Source organism: Colias eurytheme, chromosome 7 (assembly GCF_061535395.1).
Source record: "Colias eurytheme isolate Ceu_HAF_F1 chromosome 7, ilColEury1 Martin Lab GWU primary, whole genome shotgun sequence".
Taxonomy (NCBI): domain Eukaryota; kingdom Metazoa; phylum Arthropoda; class Insecta; order Lepidoptera; family Pieridae; genus Colias; species Colias eurytheme.
In genome coordinates this window covers 8,316,211-8,336,291 of record NC_142986.1, presented here as the reverse complement: position 1 = coordinate 8,336,291, position 20,081 = coordinate 8,316,211, and the positions used below count along the sequence as shown (strand labels likewise).

Genomic DNA, 20,081 nt, shown 5'->3' with positions numbered 1-20,081 from the left:
TTGATCTCAATCAAAATAAACAGTAGAACATTCTAGACATATTAGAATAGTCACAATGCTATTTAAATAGTATCCGTAACTACGTCAAACTATACAATATTGACGCATTGTTATCTTTCGCCCGCAGGTATACCTGTCTGACGAGACAAGACAAGCAAACGGCGCCATTGTTCCGATAAATGTTACGAAGAGCTCTGGGATGTTGTTTCCGATCAGAATAATTTGAATTGTACATCTGTAGTGTTCGTTGGTAAGCAATTATTTTGTTCCAATGTTTGTTAGTATAAACAATATAAGCTATTAGTTGATACGGAAGGTTATATTATGTACTTATGTCTTCTGAACCGTTTTCTAAGAATTATACTATTTCCGTATCGCGTAAAAGCCGGCCATTATCGATAACGTTATTGCTATTATTGAATTTTTATCAAACTAATGTAAAAGCCTACTTCATATTTTATGATCCGGCATCAATTTAAGAAAACTGATCACACTGCATTGTGATTGTACGTTGGTTGTAGATAGTATGACATAGGTACGAGTACAGTCAGGCTAAAACTATAATCTTTTACATGATGACATACCTAATGCTTATCTACTCATGCGTATGCGCATATTGCATATATTGCATAATATATATTATATAATTATTTCTTGTTAACTAGTAACTACCAAAATTTGTTAGTTTGTTATACCCGCATATTTCGAACGATCATTTAACTACGAACCTTGTTGATATTTGAAATCTGCCATATGCATACTGAAAACAACAAAACAATACACAAGATAGATATCATCAAGGCCTCTATCTTCTACGTATTAAGTGCAAAATTTCGAAATAAAATTAACAAAGCACAGGGAAAAATGTCCAAAAACCTGAGCGATTTTCCGCTCCAAAACTTCAACGAGCATGGAACTTATAAGGACTGACAAATATTCATTTCGAAACACTCAGGGTAAGGGCACATTCTGAGGGAGCTTCGTGTTGGAATTTTTAATTCAATTATGATAGCGATCTTGTTTAATGACCGTCCTGGTGTACGCGTTTTTATGGCGTCCCGTCTTGCCACTCGAGTCGTGAAAATTTTAGCTCGAATGATTGGCGTGGCCTGAAATCAAGTTTGGTTGGGAGTAAATTTACTAGATGTAATATTCTGTTAGGTTTGAAATTATAGGAATATGTAAATTAATTTTTATACCGTTACGAAGGTGTACGGTATAGACTATAGACATCAATGAGAAAATATCCTTTACATTTGTTAAACAAAAACCTTTGCTTAAACAAAAAATAAATGCTGAAATCGAATTTGAATTAAACCCTGATTGATATTAACTTACAATTATTCACGGTATTAATTGAAACAAAACACCAATAACAGTAATTTGCATTCAATTTTTGAAACGTTAAATTAAATCGTTTGTCAATTTACGCAAACAAATTGCACGATACATTAGCTTCACAGATAACGTCAAAACATACACATTTCAATTTTAATTAAAAAAGGATAACAACTGCCGAATTTATAAAACACGTTAAAAATTCATCGAAATTGGAAACAAAAAGCAATATACCGATAAACGAAATTAAATTTGGTCGCGTTTAACTTTTTATGGGGATCGACGAAAAAATTTGGAAGTAATAAATTTGTCAGACGAGCCGAAAGTTCTGTGTTAATTCAATCAGGTCTCGGGCTGGCTTATGTTTGATAATGGAAGGCTGTAACGTTTTGTAATAGATATTATTATCAAGCAACGGAGTATGGAATTCTATCTTATTTTAAGCACGGTGATGAAATATTTAATATAAGGCTGATTTAAAAGGGATTTTAGTATTATTTTATTTGAATGAATAAATGTTTCTGTAGGGTAAGTTACTTGACGAACAGTTTATAATATGTTTTATTGCAAGCATTAGATTCTTTTAAAATAATGGCTAAATGTTTTATAAATAATATAACATTATAGTCGTTAATACTTTAGTACTAAGTTAACTATATAATTAATCTAGGCTGTTTATTGACTGGTCTACTGAGCATAATATGTACACACCATTATTGTTCTTGTAAATTAACCGTTGATTAAAGCAAACACGCCACATAATAATGATAATATTAATTTTACACACATTACATTTACCTCGAAGGAGCTAGAATAGAAAACAGACCCTTATAATAAATTAGGCATTGATAAACATGAAGTGAATCGGTGAATGAAAATATCGTTAGAAACCGGCATATCGAAGAATCAAATGTTCGACGACATGTGCTATCTGACAACCCGCACTTGTCCAGCGTGGTGCATTACTTATGGCCTGAAACCTCAAAAGAACAGTGCAGAACAGTCCCTGCAGTGGGAACATAATGGGCTGATGATTCAAAACAAAATAATATGCACATACTTTTGGTTCTTTACATTAGACAATTTATAGTCTAGCCCACTATAGTTCTTCTTTTTCTTGAGGAAATAGATTCCCCTCTCAATCAAAGCGTACGTAATTTACGAAACGTTTTGAAAGCGGATGATCTCACAAAATTGTCCAGCATTGTAGAAAGTCATTTACCCGAACGGTTAATTTACACGTTAACAGCAAAAAAAGTTCTGCAAGAATAAATGAGTGGGGCAAGACTGAATTCGGCAGATGAATGCGACCCCTGTAATGATGGTTCTGACGTCTTTTATTCCGTTTTAACTTTTGTCTTGCCTTCGGATTTTTGAAATATCTCCAAGAAAATTGCGGAATTACATACCAAATGGTTCTATGGACGCGTTTTAATTATTTTAGAAGAAAAAGCTGTCATCGATTGTGGAAATCTTTTGTTATGTCATTTTCTTTGGTATTATAGTTTCACATACCTTACGTATTCAATCATTAGTGTGGAAATGTCTCAATTAAGCTCCTTGAGGGATTAGTATGATTAACATAGACTTGTCATAACCTGTGAACAAATAATAATCTATTGAGCAGGTATTATGTACCTACATTTGATTTACAATACTGATAATACGATGTTAATAGATTTTAAATGTAAGTTTACACTATTATTAATACTACTGATTCAAATAAACTTAATCTGAACATATATAACAATATATTGTTATTACTATTACGTAGTAGTTAGTAGAAGTAGTAGAAGAGTAGTTTTTTATTATTATCTTTGATTTACATCTTATTATAACCTCAATTTTAGAATATTAAACCTGTTAAAGCTTCTAGTAGAATAGATATTGATATTAATCTTAACTAAACTTCTATAACTGGTATATCCTTGGTAGGTATAAGTAAAATTAGCATTCATCCTCAAAATTAACCTTACAAATTAAACGGCGCTCGTAAAACAAAGTTTTCAACTAGAAACTCAAAACCTCAATAAAGAAAATGTTTCAAGATATAATTTGAACTTCATGTATAATACAGACGAAGGACAGAGCAATTTAACAGCAATTAGTATTCAAGGGTTGAAGGCATTTGGGTAGAATTATACGACATACCACGAGTTTCTAGGCTACATATGACACATATTATTGAAATAAAACTGGCCAGGAACTTGCTTTGAATGAGGAAACAGAAGATACTTCGTACGAAAAATGTTTAAAATCGCTATAGTTTTGCTGTGGTGAACAAAAAACGGTATTCTTCTCGGCTATTCTCGTGGATGAAAGACATTATGTCACTTGGGCATAATGTAACTATCTTTTAGTGAAATAATTTCTTGAAATCGGTTCAGTAGTTTGTAAGTTTGTACGTATTCTATAGAATACTACCAAGTATGATAATTAGCTGTCGCTCCATCTAGCTTCGTAGTAAGAATTATTTTTATTTTTGAACTAGTTCTTAAACCGACATTATCATAAACTTTGAAAAGCTTGTGTTTAGCAAATCGTTTCTTCTTTAACATACCTATTAGTGTAGATATAAGTGGATGCAAATGCTTTTATTCATAGTAATTGTCCCTTATTTCTAACCAGGTATATCTATACCATGATTGCAATTAGGGTCCTGGTCGCTATCGGAAAGTCATTAATTCGTAATTAAGAGCAAGGGAGGCAAGATCTGCATGTAATGTAGCCAATTGCATGGAGTGATAGTGAGGAAAACAGCGTAATTAGGGGAAATATATTACTGCCAAGGGGACATTATACATGCAGTGTTCTGGGGTTAGCACATCTCATACCTACATGTAGTGTTTTAGTATTAGTATAGAACATCTGGATATTAGCTTTTAGTAATGCTAGATTGAGTTAGGTTTACTTATCATCGCATAGTAATTAAAGCTAAAACCTAAGTTTAAGTACAGTAAAATTTACTTTTTTCAACATACAAATTGTTCTTCCATTTCCATTTCAATAGAAAACAACGTAAAGTTACAATACATTCAAAATTTTACAAATTTTCTTTATTAAGTAGAAACTAGCTGTGCTCCGCGGTTTCACCCGCATTGCTCCGCTCCTGTTGGTCTTAGCGTGATGATATGTAGCATATAGCCTTCCTCTATAAATGAGCTATCTAACACCGAAAGAATTTTTCAAATCGGACCATTAGTTCCTGAGATTAGCGCGTTCAAACAAACAAACAACTCTTCAACTTTATAATATTTGTATATATGTAATCAGTATTAGATTTCATTACTTTCCAAATGTAACTCCTATAGATATATCCATTGAATTTTGTAAACTTGAATGTATACAACAATGTATGTATGTCCCAGTATTCGATGCTGTAACAATAACCGAGCTGTCGCGCTGCCACACTGAACTTGCAAATTCAGTTCATTGGGCTTTAATGTACTGAATATTCAGCATATCTGCTATACGGTTACGTATTCGTGGATTTTTACGAACGATTACTGGATATGAAACTTTGTTTTTAAACGAAGAGGCAGTAACTAACACACATGTAATAAAGACACATGTATGTACAATCACATATATCATACTAGCTTTCCGCCCGCGGCTACGCCCGCGTTTTCAGAGAAATCCCCGCATAGTTCCCTTTCCCGTGGGATTTCCGGGATAAAACCTATCCTATCTCTCAAGTTGGATCGAACTGCACATGGTGTGCGAATTTTATTATAATCGGTTAAGTGGTTTAGGAGTCCATTGAGGACAAACATTGTGACACGAGATTTATATAGGTATATTAAGATTTAAAATGTGTATCAAATCTTAAGCTATTTCATGATATTTTATACTTACAAAATTATAGGAGGTTAAACTTCACAAAAGCCTTAATATATTGAGTAATAGGTATTACTATATTTTATAGTTACAATACATTACATCTAGGTATAGGGATATCAACAGAACAAAAAAATACTATAGGTTTAAATTGTCTTATCTATTGCTACTTCAACCCCACAGATAATAGGGGTTCTTCCGACTTTTTTTTTGGGCGGTAGGCGTAAAAAAGTACACACGCGATTAATTTGCTCCATGCTATTTAATTGGTATTTATTTTTAAAACTACAATAAATTATGTGTTAAATCACCTACGTACTTACCGGATCATTCTCCCACTGAAATATCACTAAAACTCCTACTCAACATCAATTCTTCACTGTTTTTCACTTTGTCATTCATAACCTCACTTGACCTCACTTTTTATAATCCTAAGAATGAATGACAACATGGATTTACAAGGCATCAAGGAATCTATGGCACAGATGTCCGAAATGTTTAACAAAAGAATGATTGAATTTAATGAAGATCTTAAAAAAACATCCACTACCACTTCCTTGGCAAGTCCCTCGTCTAGACTGGCATCTGACTTTACTGCTTTCCGCTCCTTTGTTATCACCTCACTGCAATGCCTACAGACTCAGATTGACTGTCTTTATAAATTATATGAAAGCCAGGAGATGAGAAGTAGAAGGAAGATTCTATTGCTGCATGGTGTTCCGGAGAATAATGATGAAAATGTTACTTCTCAAACCTTAAATATATTATCCACCAAAATGAAGCTGCCTAATTTGTCTATCAATGGAGTGAGTCGCTGCCACAGGCTCGGTAACCCCAAGGACAATAAACCACGTCCAATCCTCATCAAACTTCGTGATTTGTCCGATAAGGAGCTCATTTGGTCGTCGAAAACAAATCTGAAGGGTACAGGAATCACTCTCTCTGAATTCCTCACCAAGAATAGACATGATGTTTTTATGGCTGCTCGTGAACAATTTGGAGTAACTAAGTGCTGGACAAGAAATGGGCACATATTTGTCATCGGACCCGGGGGCGTTCGTCATCGTGTTGAGAGTATCGCTGATATTAAAGCTCTTTCTGCGGTTGCGCCGGACAAACCAAACCCAGGTACCTCTGCCGTATCCAGTATTCCCTCCAAGGACAATAAGGTAGCCCGTTCTAGGAGGCTTAATGTTAAAGCTAAATAGTTTCGGAACGATATGTAATTCACGTTGTTAAATTTGTTCGTTTGTAATTCGCTCTGCAGTTATTATAGTGTATTTATCGTCGAATTTTCTTCCTTTTGTAATTTTTATAACTTTCTACTCTTTTACCTCCTACCTTTTCTAATTATTAAAGCTACCTTCTTACAGTTTTAATTATTTTGTTTACAAATCTCTCGGTTGTCACCGGTCTGTCAATTGTAAATGTCAAATGTCAATAGATGTCAACTATCTCTGTGTCAAATGTCTAATAATAATTATGAAGCATTTACTTGCCATGTTTAAATTCCTACGTAAATGTGTTGTATAATCTTTTTATTTTTTAAGTAGTTTTAAATTGTAATAATTGTTTTTGGTGTTTTGTGTTAAACTATACTTTTATTTTTTTTATAGTTAAATTCCGGAAGGTACTAGGTATATTATAGTATTAACTTATTCATTTATTATTATCATTATCGGTATATTTGTTTTTCTTTATATATATTATTTGTATATTATCAATATTTATAAGTAATTTATTATTATTTTTTTATATATAATGTCAAACGTAAGTTCTGAGTATCACGATTGTAGTTCTGATCTTTTAAACAGCGATGAGAATAGCTTTCATAGTGCTTCCTCTCCTCTCGACCTTGTCCTCTCTTCCTTGTTTAATGATGCCCATAAAAATTTTAACGTGACTCACATAAATGCACAGAGTATTCCGGCTCACTTTCCTGACATGCTTGCATCATTCGTAGAAAATAATATCCATGCTATCCTTATCTCCGAATCATGGCTAAAGCCTTCCCTTCCTTCAGCCAATTATTCCCTTCCCGGCTTTAACCTTATCCGCAATGATCGTATTGGCAAAGGCGGTGGTGGAGTCGCGATTTATCTTCGGTCTTACATCCCGTTTAAGTTGATTCGATCTTCCTCTCAGCCCCCTCCTAATAACACCACTGAACATCTCCTCATCGAAGTCCTACTACCTAACTCCAAAATTCTCCTTGGTGTTTTCTATAGCCCTTCCCTGACCAATAATTACTTCCCTTCCTTTGAGAATCTCCTAGATGACCTAACTCCCGAATACGATCACATAATTTTTATGGGTGACTTCAATACATGTCTACTCAAAGATGACCACCGTAGTAAAAAATTATGCTCTCTCCTTTGTTCACACAACCTCCAATTACTCCCACTTAATCCTACTCATTTCTCTCCTGGCTGCTGCCCATCCCTTCTTGATCTTATCATTGTCTCCTCCCCTCTTTCCGTATCCAAGCATGGGCAGTGTTCTGCTGATGCTTTTTCCTATCACGACCTGATCTACTTATCCTACAAACTCCGCCCACCTAAGTTCAAACCTTCCTCTATCCTGCTGCGTAATTTTGCCGGTATGGATTACGATCTACTTCGACTGGATGCTTCTGAGTGTGATTGGCAGGCAGTTTATGATGCAGACACCATGGACTTAAAAGTGAGCGTATTTAACGATGTCATGCTTGCTTTATATGATAAACATGCACCATTAAGACCTGTGAAGAAAAAGCACACACCTGCACCCTGGCTTTCTCCAGAACTTAAATCGCTCCTAAATAAAAAACATCGTGCCAAGTCTAAATTGAAAACTGCTAAAACTGCTGAGGTACAGGTCAAATATAAAAGTATCCGTAATCGTTGCAACGTATTGTGTAGGGATGCACAAAGGCGCCATATCCATAAGTCGGTCGAGAACGGCGACCCTGTTAAAATTTGGAAATTTTTAAAATCTCTAGGAGTTGGTAAAGCCTCCCACACCTTTTCTTCTTGTAACATTAATATCGATAATTTAAATTCACACTTTGCTTCTTCGTCTATTCTTAATCATAATGTACAACTTGCCTCTACTGTTAAAAATCTTTCTACCATTTCTACTCCTGATTTTCCCCCGTTTATTTTCAAGAAAAGTTCTGTAGATGAAGTTAAGAAGACAATCCTGTCCATATCATCGAATGCCATTGGTACTGACCATATCAGTCGTAATATGATCATTCCTATCCTTGATATCATTATTCCCGTCATAACACATATCCTTAATTTTTCAGTCACCTCCGGTTCTTTTCCTAGTTCCTGGAAGGACGCTCATGTCATTCCCATGCCCAAAAAATCTAATCCTTTGAGTTTACCTGATTTTCGTCCTATCTCCATCTTACCATTCCTTTCTAAAGTACTCGAGCGTCTTATCCACTCCCAGCTTACCAGTTTCCTTAACACTAATAACATCCTTAGTCCTTATCAGTCAGGCTTTCGTCCCGGTCATAGTACGACGACAGCCCTGGTTAAAGTTACCGATGACATTCGTCATGGTATGGACAACAAGCAACTTACTGTTCTAACTCTCTTAGATTTTAGCAATGCTTTTAACACGGTAAATCACAATATCCTTCTGAGTTTGCTACGACTTCTTAACTTTTCATCGACAGTTCTTAACTGGTTTCAAAGTTACCTGGGCGACCGGCGGCAGCGTATCCTGATGGATGACAAACATTCATCTTGGTGTGCAGTACCCGCCGGTGTGCCACAGGGTGGCGTCTTGTCACCTCTCCTATTTGCCATATTTATTAACAATCTCACATCTCAATTAACTTCTCCCTACCATATGTTTGCCGACGATTTACAGATCTACACGCAATCAACCCCTGATAACCTACCTAACGCAGTTCATTCCATCAACAACGAACTAACCAACATAGTAACATGGTGTGATCAATTTGGCCTAAAAATCAATCCGTCGAAAAGCCAGGTCATCGTTATCGGTAGTCCTTACCAAATATCGGAGGTTGATTGGGGTATACTGCCTTCTGTACAGATTCGGGGAGAAATCATACCTTATAGCGAGCACGTCAAAAATTTAGGTGTCTACCTGGATCAGACACTATCTTGGTCGCATCACATTCAGGAACTGAGTCGGAAATTTTATGCTGCTTCCAGTTCATTGCGGCGTCTTCGTAATTTCTTACCCATATCGACCAAAGTTATGCTAGCACAGTCCCTTCTCCTTCCTATTATTGACTACGCTGATGCTTGCTTTCCTGATTTATCAGTCGAGCAGATAGAAAAACTTGAGCGCCTCCAGAACTATGGTATCCGGTTTGTATTTGGTCTTCGCAAATACGACCATGTCTCTTCCTTCCGCAAGAAGCTCAAGTGGCTCCCAGTCCGCTTTCGCCGGAATGTGCATTACTTGCAGTTACTTTATCGTGTCCTTTTTGACCCTAAGACTCCTACATACCTTAAAAATAAATTTGACTTCCTGCACTGTGAAAGCTATTCCCTTCGTTCAGTGGATAGGCTTGTCCTGTGCACACCTTTCCATCGCACGCGCTTTTATGGTGATTCTTTTATTATTACGGCCATTAAACTATGGAATTCCTTACCTATACCCATAAGGCAAGCTCAAACTCTATCTAAATTTAAGAGCCTCATACGTGACCACTTTTTAAATCTTGCGTTTGAATCGATATAGTATTTTGTATTTGTAGTATATTTTATAGTATATTATGTTTATATTTTTATGGTGTATTTATATATTATTATATTTATTTTATTTATAGCATTATATTATTATATGTATTCTATATCTTTTGGTATGGTATATTTTATCTTATTTTAGTGTGTATATTATGACTGTATTTTTAGTAACATCTATTTATGTTTAACTTTTTACCTACCTCCGCTGTAGTAATATTGTTTTTCACACAATCTGTTGGTTGCCTGGAAGAGATTACTTGTTAGTAATAAGGCCGCCCTCTGTGTTGTTTGTACTAGTTTAAGTCCTATTGTACCCACTTTTGTTATGTTGGCAGCACAATAAAGTGTATAAAATAAATAAAATAAATAAATAATAAATATTTCCTGCCCTCATAGAAACTCCAAGTGAAACGTCAAAACAAACAAAAAAAAACAAAAGCAGCCTACAATATGAATACGTAAATCATCGAAGACACGTAATATCTGTATGTGATCATCGTGGGCTAAAATATTTGTTTTACTCCGCAACTATTTGGGCCCGATTGATTTATTGATGCTGCAAGCGCCGCTACAAGATCTATCGCCCTATTGAGATTTGGGTAGAGTAGGTGGGAACAGAGACTGTAAAATAAGTACTTGAGATTTGCAGAAATAAAAATTCACGTCTAGTTCTTAAAAAAAATGTTTACAGCAATAAGTGACACAACGATCACAGCGTAGATGATATTGAGCATTAAAACTACAAAGCTTTCACAATCACAAGTTCTTAAGAATTTTTTGAGATTTTCATCATCAAATCATAATATGTGACGAAAAAAAGGTTTCTAGCTTTTAAATATATTTCATATCTTTATATTTTGCTATAATTTATAGTTATTATTTACTCTCGATTACACTCATTTTACATGAATCCATACTTAATATTATAAATGCGAAAGTAACTCTGTCTGTCTGTCTGTTACTCAATCACGCCTGAACTACTGTACCAATTTGCATGAAATTTGGTATGGAGATATTTTGATACCCGAGAAAGGACATAGGCTACTTTTTATTCCGGGAAAATGACGCAATCCCGGAAATCCCACGGGAACGGGAACTATGCGGGTTTTTCTTTGACTGCGCGGGCGAAGCCGCGGGCGGAAAGCTAGATTAATTATAAATCAATGTTCACAGTACGTGTAGGTACTATTATAAAATCAAAAAAAAATTCAAATCACGCTATTAACAAAACTTTTACCGTAAGTTTAAATAAATATATTTTACATTTGCCATGGAACATTTTATTAAATTTCTATTTGATCGCGAGTATTTATAAATTAATGTCGCTCATAAAATTTTTAAAGTCAGTCTCTAACTCCCACTAATCTACGCCACACGTGCGAGGTACGGCAATTTGTTAACGTGCAACGCGACTAAACTAAACATTCGAAATTTTGATCGATCCCTTTTTATTCTGTTTCTTTTTAAATTTAGAACAAATTGAGCGCCATAAAACCCGGTCATAGAGTTAAAATATCTAACATTAGTCTCTGTCCGTTGCTAATCTATGTCACACGTGTTGAAATAGAGCAGTTTTTAACATAAATTTATTGGAAAATATGTTTCAAACTTTGAATAATAGTGGCGCAGATATCGAAAGCATGCAGTACATTTTAACACGTCGCATAAAGATTGATTTGTACAATACAATATATGTATAGGTACTATGTATTTCTTTTATTTCATTACTTTTGATCTGTTTTATATAATCGAAAAAACCTGTTAAACTATGAGAAACATTTTTAGTAAAATATTTCTTTAAAAGCTCGGAGTAATCTCGTAAAAAGCTGAAAAGACTGTGACATCGAAATTCCTAGTAGGTATAACTGGATTAATGAAAAACTATTTTTTGTCACAGAATATTATTTTAAGGACATAAGTGATAAGGATGATAATATTATAATATCTCTCAGTAGATCACACATAAATCGTCATCATAGATAAATTCGATATTTTTTTTTACCGTGGCAAACTAGGCAGATAACTCAAAAATGTTAAAATTAATGAAACTGACGTTTGTAATAATTGAATAAATAAGTTCTTTTTTCATGATTGATGCCAAAGATATCATTTAATTAGCTTACTTACTTAGATTCCTAAAAGTAGTATTAATAACATCTCGCATTTAACGTTTTCTAAGGGATTATATTGAAAACCAATATCAAACTATAAGTTGGTTCACTAAACGATGCATGAACGATAATTTTCCATATTTCCACATGTTACAACTTACCAACTCTCAGATACGTCCATTATAAGTTTTAAGTTGAAAATTTTAAGAGTTTTAACTTTCAGTATTGCCAACGTACATGCAAAGGAGCGTCAAATAGCCAAACTGTCATATTTAAGTTTTCGATATATTTTCTCAAAAAGCGTATGGAACGAATATAGGTGAATTGATTCGTGAAATAATATAACTAAACAGAATGAGATACTTTATTTTAATTATTTTGAAATGTAGAACACGTTAGTATAAGTGATTGATCTGATTTTAAGAGATTAAAAAAATTTCATTGCATGATTGACAGCTCAAACGTTTCGGTCGCCGCCATGACACAAACGATGTTTAAAAAATATATTTTCATGTCGAAATACATTTTAGGTGTGCACAAAATATTGAATACAAATGGATTCGAATGAACAATTAGTCAAAACTCGATTACTAATTTCGTAATTAATCGCGCTTTCACATTACGCGAGTTGGACAAATTCTATTGATTGTTAATTAGTTTATGTAGTTTAGTATTTATATTATCTTTACTAATATTATAAAGAGAGAATAAATTACCATTAGAAATCTGTATCTTTACTGTAAAACATAGGCTTTATTTTATTTCATTTATTATCTCTAACTAACATAAAAAGGTAAATTCGCTCCGATAAATCTACCGTTGACCCACTTAAAACTCTTTGAGACAAAAATCGCGATAGCCAATCGATAAATCGTAAATCCGATCCAATGTTGACAATTGTTAAACTTAAATTGGCAAACGAATTAAACTCCACTTAATTAAAAGTTCCGTAAGCTCTTCGCAGATATTTAGCGATTGGAATCGTCAAATCGATAATTTCTTGCGAATGGTGTTAATTAAAAAGGGTTTGTTTCGCCGTCTAGAGAATTAATAACTTCTAGAGATGAAAGGAGCTAGACTTTAGTAATTATGAACTTATTCCTCTCTGAATATCTACTCTATTGATTAGGTATTAATAGAGTGTAATGAAAGGGCTTTACAATAGTTTTACTTTGAGGCTTTATAAGAACTTTTTACATTTTTATTCTTTACTTCGTACAAGTACAAATATGGAATAATATCATATGAATCATTCGATACGCTTATTAACTTTAAAATTGTAAATAAACGAACACTATAAGGCCCTTCGCTCATGGAGCAACTCAAAAATGACTGAACTAATCAGAAATTACGATTACAAACCAGTTACAAATTGTATCTCGCATACAACGCTACTCAAGTTATAAGGTTTCAGTCACTTCTGTTATTTGCTCGTTCATTTTTATCATCAAAAACAAAGAAACTCGGGAAACCAGTAGCGTGGAGACCGGCACGACGCGTCGCGCGTGATTGGTTGCTAACGCGTTACCGACCAGTTAGTAACTAGTCGCGTCGTGTGCGAATCTCCATAGAACATGTATGGGCTGTAACGCTCAGGCAACTCGTTAGTAATTTGAGTTTGTGACTAGTTCTTTTTGAGTAGCTCCATGAGCGAAGGGCCTAACAGTTACTAATTACTATGCTGCTATAAAACAAATTAATGCCTTTGTTCTAAACATCCATAAGTCAAACTGACACCGGTGTTTTTGTTAATAAATTGAAAAATAATCACTTGCTTTCAAAAATTAACAAATAAAAAACAGTTTTTGACATCTACATTTCTATAAAAGAATATTTGTAACAATGTAACCTTTCAAATTGTATAATGTACATTGTTTTCAAGTCTTCTAGTCGAACGAACGTACACTGCGTCCTCCACATCATATAATTAGATACAGTCCACTGACGATAGTACTTACATAGTAATGGCGTAGAAATATACTAAAAAAGGATAGAAATAAAATGTACTGACATTTTTTGTTTTATTCGAGACATAATACATAATAATAAGACAGTAAATATAGCATTACATATTTTATTAATTTAATGATTTTAATTTTGTATTTAAAAGAAGTAATGCATTATTGTTTTTGAAGAATATATTACAACCATGAAAATTGTCGTGGGTCGGGATTCAAACTCTTGTCTTTCACTTCAACGTAGCGACGCGCCGCGCGCGACGCGACGAGCTTCAAATCTACATCCGAATGCGCAAATTTGCGTTTTATACCTGTCTTAAACTATTTATATTAGAAAATAATAAACGTGTGTCTTAATAAATTGAGATCTCTATAAAAATAACAATAAAGATTCTTAAATAACTACAGTACTCCATATCAATCAGATATATAAATTATCTTAAAAAAAACTAAAACATCGGCTTCTTATCCGTTCGTTCTAATGTGATGGTGAGAGAGGAACATCATCCTTATATTGAATCCACCCGTATATATTTAGAAATAGGTGAAGGTAGTTTACGAATAACAACTTTTGTATGACCGTCACGACATACAATATCTTAGTCTGCCCGTGACCACGCTTGCTGCAAGGTGTGCACTGTGCAATACTAAGTTAATAATATAAGGAATAAAACGCGTTTAATTTCCATTTGTCTTTAATTTCTACATGTATAGTAGTTACTCGCGTAAAATCAAACAAGAGAATACCCGTACATATTTTATACATATAAAACTTACCTTATCTCTCAACATGTCCCTCACGCGCGTCGCTTGATGCCGACTCCTGTGCAACTCGAGCTGCAGTTCAAGGCATCTCTCCTGCCAGTTCACTGAGTCTTCGGTTGCAGCTAGTTCATACTCCATGGGATCCAGGCGAGAGGAATGGGCGAAAGGTCTGTAACAAGAAAATGTTATAACGCTTTTTGGTACGTACATATTTTTATTAATTACGGAGTTTCTTTTGAGCTCTTCTCTGTAGAAACTGCCCTCCTAACCAGTGGTAAATATTAAGTTATGTATTTTGACGATTCAAAAACGCTTAGATGAATACATGTTTAAGATTGAGAAGGTACAATCTCTATACATATATTAGTTTTATCGTACGTGTTCTAGATTATTATTTTTTTATTAGTTTTGTCCCGCGGAAAGAATTTTTCAAATCGGACCAGCAGTTCCTGAGATTAGCGCATTCAAGCAAACAAACTCAGCTTTATAATATTAGTAAAAAAGTGGTAATACTGTAGTAAGAGTTTTTGTGAGTTATCCAAGTAATGATTATGCTAACATTGAATTAGAACTAAAAGACTCTGTACTACGACAAAGGAAATAACTGAAATAACATTGTAGAATTTCTAGTTTAAAAAGTAAACTCAAGTATCAATACATTTTAAGTGTTTCTAGAACTATCTCGTTAAAACGAATCGACAAGAATACTTTAATACTAATATAAATAAACATTGTTGCTGTATTGACAATTCGTGGAATTAAGATAATAACAGACAGAATATTAAGCCTGCATCTTTGCGCGAAAGCCTTATCAGTGTTGAGAACACATTTTCCGCTATCCCCTGTTTCTAGGTATTTTCATTATATTTATCCTATCATTAAAATTAGGCCCAATTCCAGTCAGTTAAATTTTTTGTAATTACATATTTTACTTTTTTCTTCAAAGAACACGTGTAAAACTCAATATGCATGCACACTGGCAGCTGATGAAATAATTTACTTTTTTTAAGTGTTTCTATGCTCTGTGGTTACAAACGCATTCCAGATTCAAATTGCGCGCCACAAAAACTTTCTTTTCATAAAATCCATGAATAATAACTTGGTTATAATCAATTTGCGAACGTTTCTAGTTCATTTACTTAGGTCGTCGACTCCGGGGCCGCATGTTGGCGGGTTTTTTATCTTTTCGCTTCTGACTTTTATTCATTTAATATTTATGGGTAGGTACGAAGCTTTGTATTGTAATATGAATTACATAATATAGTGTGCAGTGTAAGCTTGAATGCTTAACCTTTTTCGATGTAAAAGGATGATTTAAAAATATGTATATATGTGTGATATAGGTATATTGTGATCTGTACCAGATTTACAAAATGAGCAAACTATTTCATACAATACGGAAAAACTTTGAAACCACCACCAATATTATAACTTTTGAATATTAATGTTTTTTCTTAAATTCGAATACCTACCTATATTTATCACTACTAGATATTATTGTACCTAGTATATGAATATTCACGCGGTCAATTTAAATATAGAGCTGATTAAAAACATGTTAGCTGAAAATACCCCGTTTTCATCAGGAACTAAAATCAAGATTCAATTAAGATATTCAGATAGGCAGACCCACAACATAAACTTAAAACATATAGACACCGCTACAGACTTATATATTACCTACATATTATTTATCAATAATTATCATTGCTTGAAAATAAAATAATATTCCCCCCGTTTCCCTCTGTCACGTAATCATAATATATAAACGAATGGAGATAATTAACTCATGAATAACAAAGTACGGTTAATCATCACACGTAATTAATTTTCAATTATTTGTGAAGGGAATATCTCATAATCTTATCCATAGGTACATTGTTTAATTAATTATATGAATAGTGATCATATAAAAATATCATGAAAAAAATGTTTTTCCCATTAGTCTGCTATCACTGCAACTATCACCAAAGACGAGATGATTATTTTCTTTTGCAGTGTATTGTTTCCATATAAATATATAAATACATAATATAAATCTCTATACTCAATTTTGCAAACACTGAAGAAGACTCTATTATTCTGATTTTGTCTGAGTTATCAGATAAAGATCGGAGTAAAGTAGTTCTTGTGACCATTGAGACTAGTTCAATGCTAATAGAGTTCACATTTAAATACCAATTAAATATCGATAAACATTTCACAAAACACACGTTATTTTATTCAAATCTCACCTTGGCGGCGGTGGCGGTGTATCCCTCGCCCTCCTCGGCATCAGGCGAGGGCTGTTCGGCGTGCTGGCAGAGTGCCCCGCCCCGCTGTGGTCCGTGAACCTCGACAGCGGGTCGAAGATCTGCGACAACCGCCGCGAACGCTCCTCAGACATACTTACAACACTACACTATCACATCACTATCACAACACTACACTGTTACGTCAAAACACTATTTCAATCCGTTCGAAACGTTCCATCCAACGTTCCGTGACAGATGGCGCCCGCGTCGCTTTTGGCGCGCAATCTGCCCCGCCATCTTGATCCGTCTGATGTTTTTCACAGTTAATGCGCCCTTTCCGTATTTAGAACTGAAAAGAAAATAACGTGGTCAGTCGAGGTGGTTTAGGTGGCAATTAGTCGGTTTCGGCAAGTTGGACAGGTGTCAAAGCAAAATGTCGATGCTTCAATGTGTTTTGATCATAAGTTGACGAAATGTTTGATAATTTGTGAAGGATGTGTCGCTTCCTACTGAACATCAATCGTTCTGTGAACTTTAACTAGCTTTAAGGAAACTTTATTAATTTGTATGTTATTCAGTTCTACGAAAATGGTACAGAGAACGTATGTAAGAGAGTATTTCTAAACATTTTTATTAAATTAAATGTACCTAAAGAAAGTTACGTATTCTGCAAGGGTAGCATTAATATACCTACCATATTTAACAAAAATCACAAGTAACAACAAAGAAGTCAAATTATCATTAAAAAAAAATATCCAATAATATTTAGTCGGCATCGTTTTTTTTCTACAAAAACAAAACTATTTCAAGATCTGATGTAATACTTATGATAGATGGCCGTCATACTGCAGGAAGTTCAGAACAAATTGACTGTAAAACAAATTTTACGATATTTATAAAACAAGAGACAAAAACTTAACAGCGCCACTGCCCTTCATTTAATATTGAATCTTATAAACGTTTTAACAAAATAAGATTAATAATTTGATATTAAAAGCGTTGGGAAGCGATTTTGCCTTGATAATCTGGAGGAAATAGCCACCATAGTACCACAATATGCTATTCCTTACCTATTGTATTCGATTACTTTTTACTTTGACCAACATAATTAAGCGTAAAAAACATCCATACAAATTTGCACATGTATTGAGTTACCTTTCTTATATTGTGTCAAAACATGAAACCAATGCATATTTAACACGGAATCCAGCTAAGCTTCAATAAGAATTGGGTCATGCCTCTCAGAGGAACATCGCAGAGATTACTCCCCCACCGCATCAAATACCATAGCTTATGGCAAATATAGGTCTTAACCTTTGAATTTCAAAGTGTTTCTACGACATTTGTATTAAAATCTATAACGGAGCTTTTTAATGTAAGTCAATGTAAACAAATACATAAACTGAAATATATGATTCTGCTGAATTTTGGGTAAAAGTAGCCTACCTAGGTCACTCTAAAAATTTTTAATATTTTTAAATAATCTGGACCGATGGAAAAGAAGCATCAGAAATATGAACTGAATAATCTCCAGTCTCCACTATGTAAACTTAAATAAGAAAATCTCATAACGGAGCGAATTTCGTCCTTCCCAAACTAATAGACCGGACTCTCAGTGGAGTTTCGTTTGCAAAAATCGCGGACCTAAATCTGACTTCTGATATATATTGTATAGATCCCAGACATCCTATAGACAGATGTTGCCAACCAGTTTTGTGGTCCCCCTGCCCGCACCCCGGTAATTAAATATGGCATACAAAGAAAAAAATAAACATTTCCAAAACATGCCGTGTGGGGTATCAAATGAAAGAGCTTATTGAGTAGATCACGAATATATAGCATACTATATACATTTCTTACACTTTCTCTAAGATTTTTTAGAAAATTTACGAAAATGGTCCATTTTTGAGTTAACTTTAAACCACTATAGATTGAAAACTCATGAATATATTTTTTAAATTATTATTTTAAATAATTAAAAATAGTCCATTTTTAATTTTTATTTTTTTCTTTGTATGCCATATTTAATTACCGGGGTGCGGGCAGGGGGACCACAAAACTGATTGGCAACATTTGTCTATAGGATGTCTGGGATCTATACAATATATATCAGAAGTCAGATTTAGGTCCGCGATTTTTGCAAACGAACATCTCCTGGGAGCCTGCTCTATAAAGCATCAAAACTGTTTACAAACACTTGCCACCCAATACTTAAGCGAAAATGGTCTCACGATGTGGCAAATTAAAAGGTCAGTGACCAGAAAATTGGAGACTGCCCGGACCTGAGATAGGAACTTTGATTAATGTTATCAACGTTATCTAGCCCCTAAAATTGGGGTCAACCCTTTCACGGAAATTTTTAACTCGTGCCAAAGTGAATGTTGGCAATGTTAACGCCAAGTATCGAAGCGAAGTTACGAGTACACCAGCTTGCAAGGATCTCTTTACGGTGGCAGATTGGCCTTAACTCCCATCTAGCTATAACAGTGTACGGATATCTAGATTGCTAGTAATACCTATCCTAGCCATTTACATGGTTTGTATAAATACTGACCGTACGATATCCTACAGTGTAAATTGCTCAGCATTATAATTAATTTAGGTGATTACAGGCTGTTTACAACTACGTAACTCGTAAGGATAGGTATCATATACATAGATAGAAAAATAAAAATATCTGTCATATAGACATTAAAGACAAAAAATACGTGCTTACAGTTTTCAAAAACGTACTTTTACGACGAACGACTTTTTTTGTTGAACAGCTAAAATAAATCATTCCTTGTCATTACTAAAATGAGTAGAGTTGGTTGTGACACTAGAAACCTAATTTTAACCCAATACTTTTCCAGTGCTGGATCACTGATGTCACTGTAATAAATTTCTTTTTCCTTACAGATAGTGTAACACGATAATTAATATATAGAGAATCTGTAGATAACAAGGGTCCCTTGTAGTAAGACTAAGGGCATGTTAGTCTCGACAATGACGTAATGGCCTCGCCCCAAACCTTTTGTTACGTGGTTTTTATAAATGTACTCATTAGTGTCCGTTATGTACGTGATAATAAGTAATGGTGTTATTATATTTATAAATAATTATATATTAAGGTTGTAGCTGAGC

At 34.2% G+C, this 20,081-nt stretch overlaps 1 protein-coding gene across 5 annotated transcripts in view; it reads right to left on the bottom strand.

Annotated features, from left to right (window-relative positions):
- Nucleotides 1-20,081, bottom strand: part of LOC149907196 (uncharacterized protein CG43867) — a 245,344-nt gene that overhangs the window by 170,364 nt on the left and 54,899 nt on the right. For all 5 annotated transcript variants that reach the window (XM_090103576.1, XM_090103571.1, XM_090103572.1 and 2 more), the window contains exons 2-3: nt 16,959-17,307; nt 14,737-14,893 (exon numbers count right to left, since the gene is read on the bottom strand). In XM_090103576.1, coding sequence (XP_089959702.1) covers nt 14,737-14,893; nt 16,959-17,110 — 309 coding nt within the window. In that variant the 5' untranslated portion in view covers nt 17,111-17,307. The remainder of the gene's footprint in view (nt 1-14,736; nt 14,894-16,958; nt 17,308-20,081) is intronic.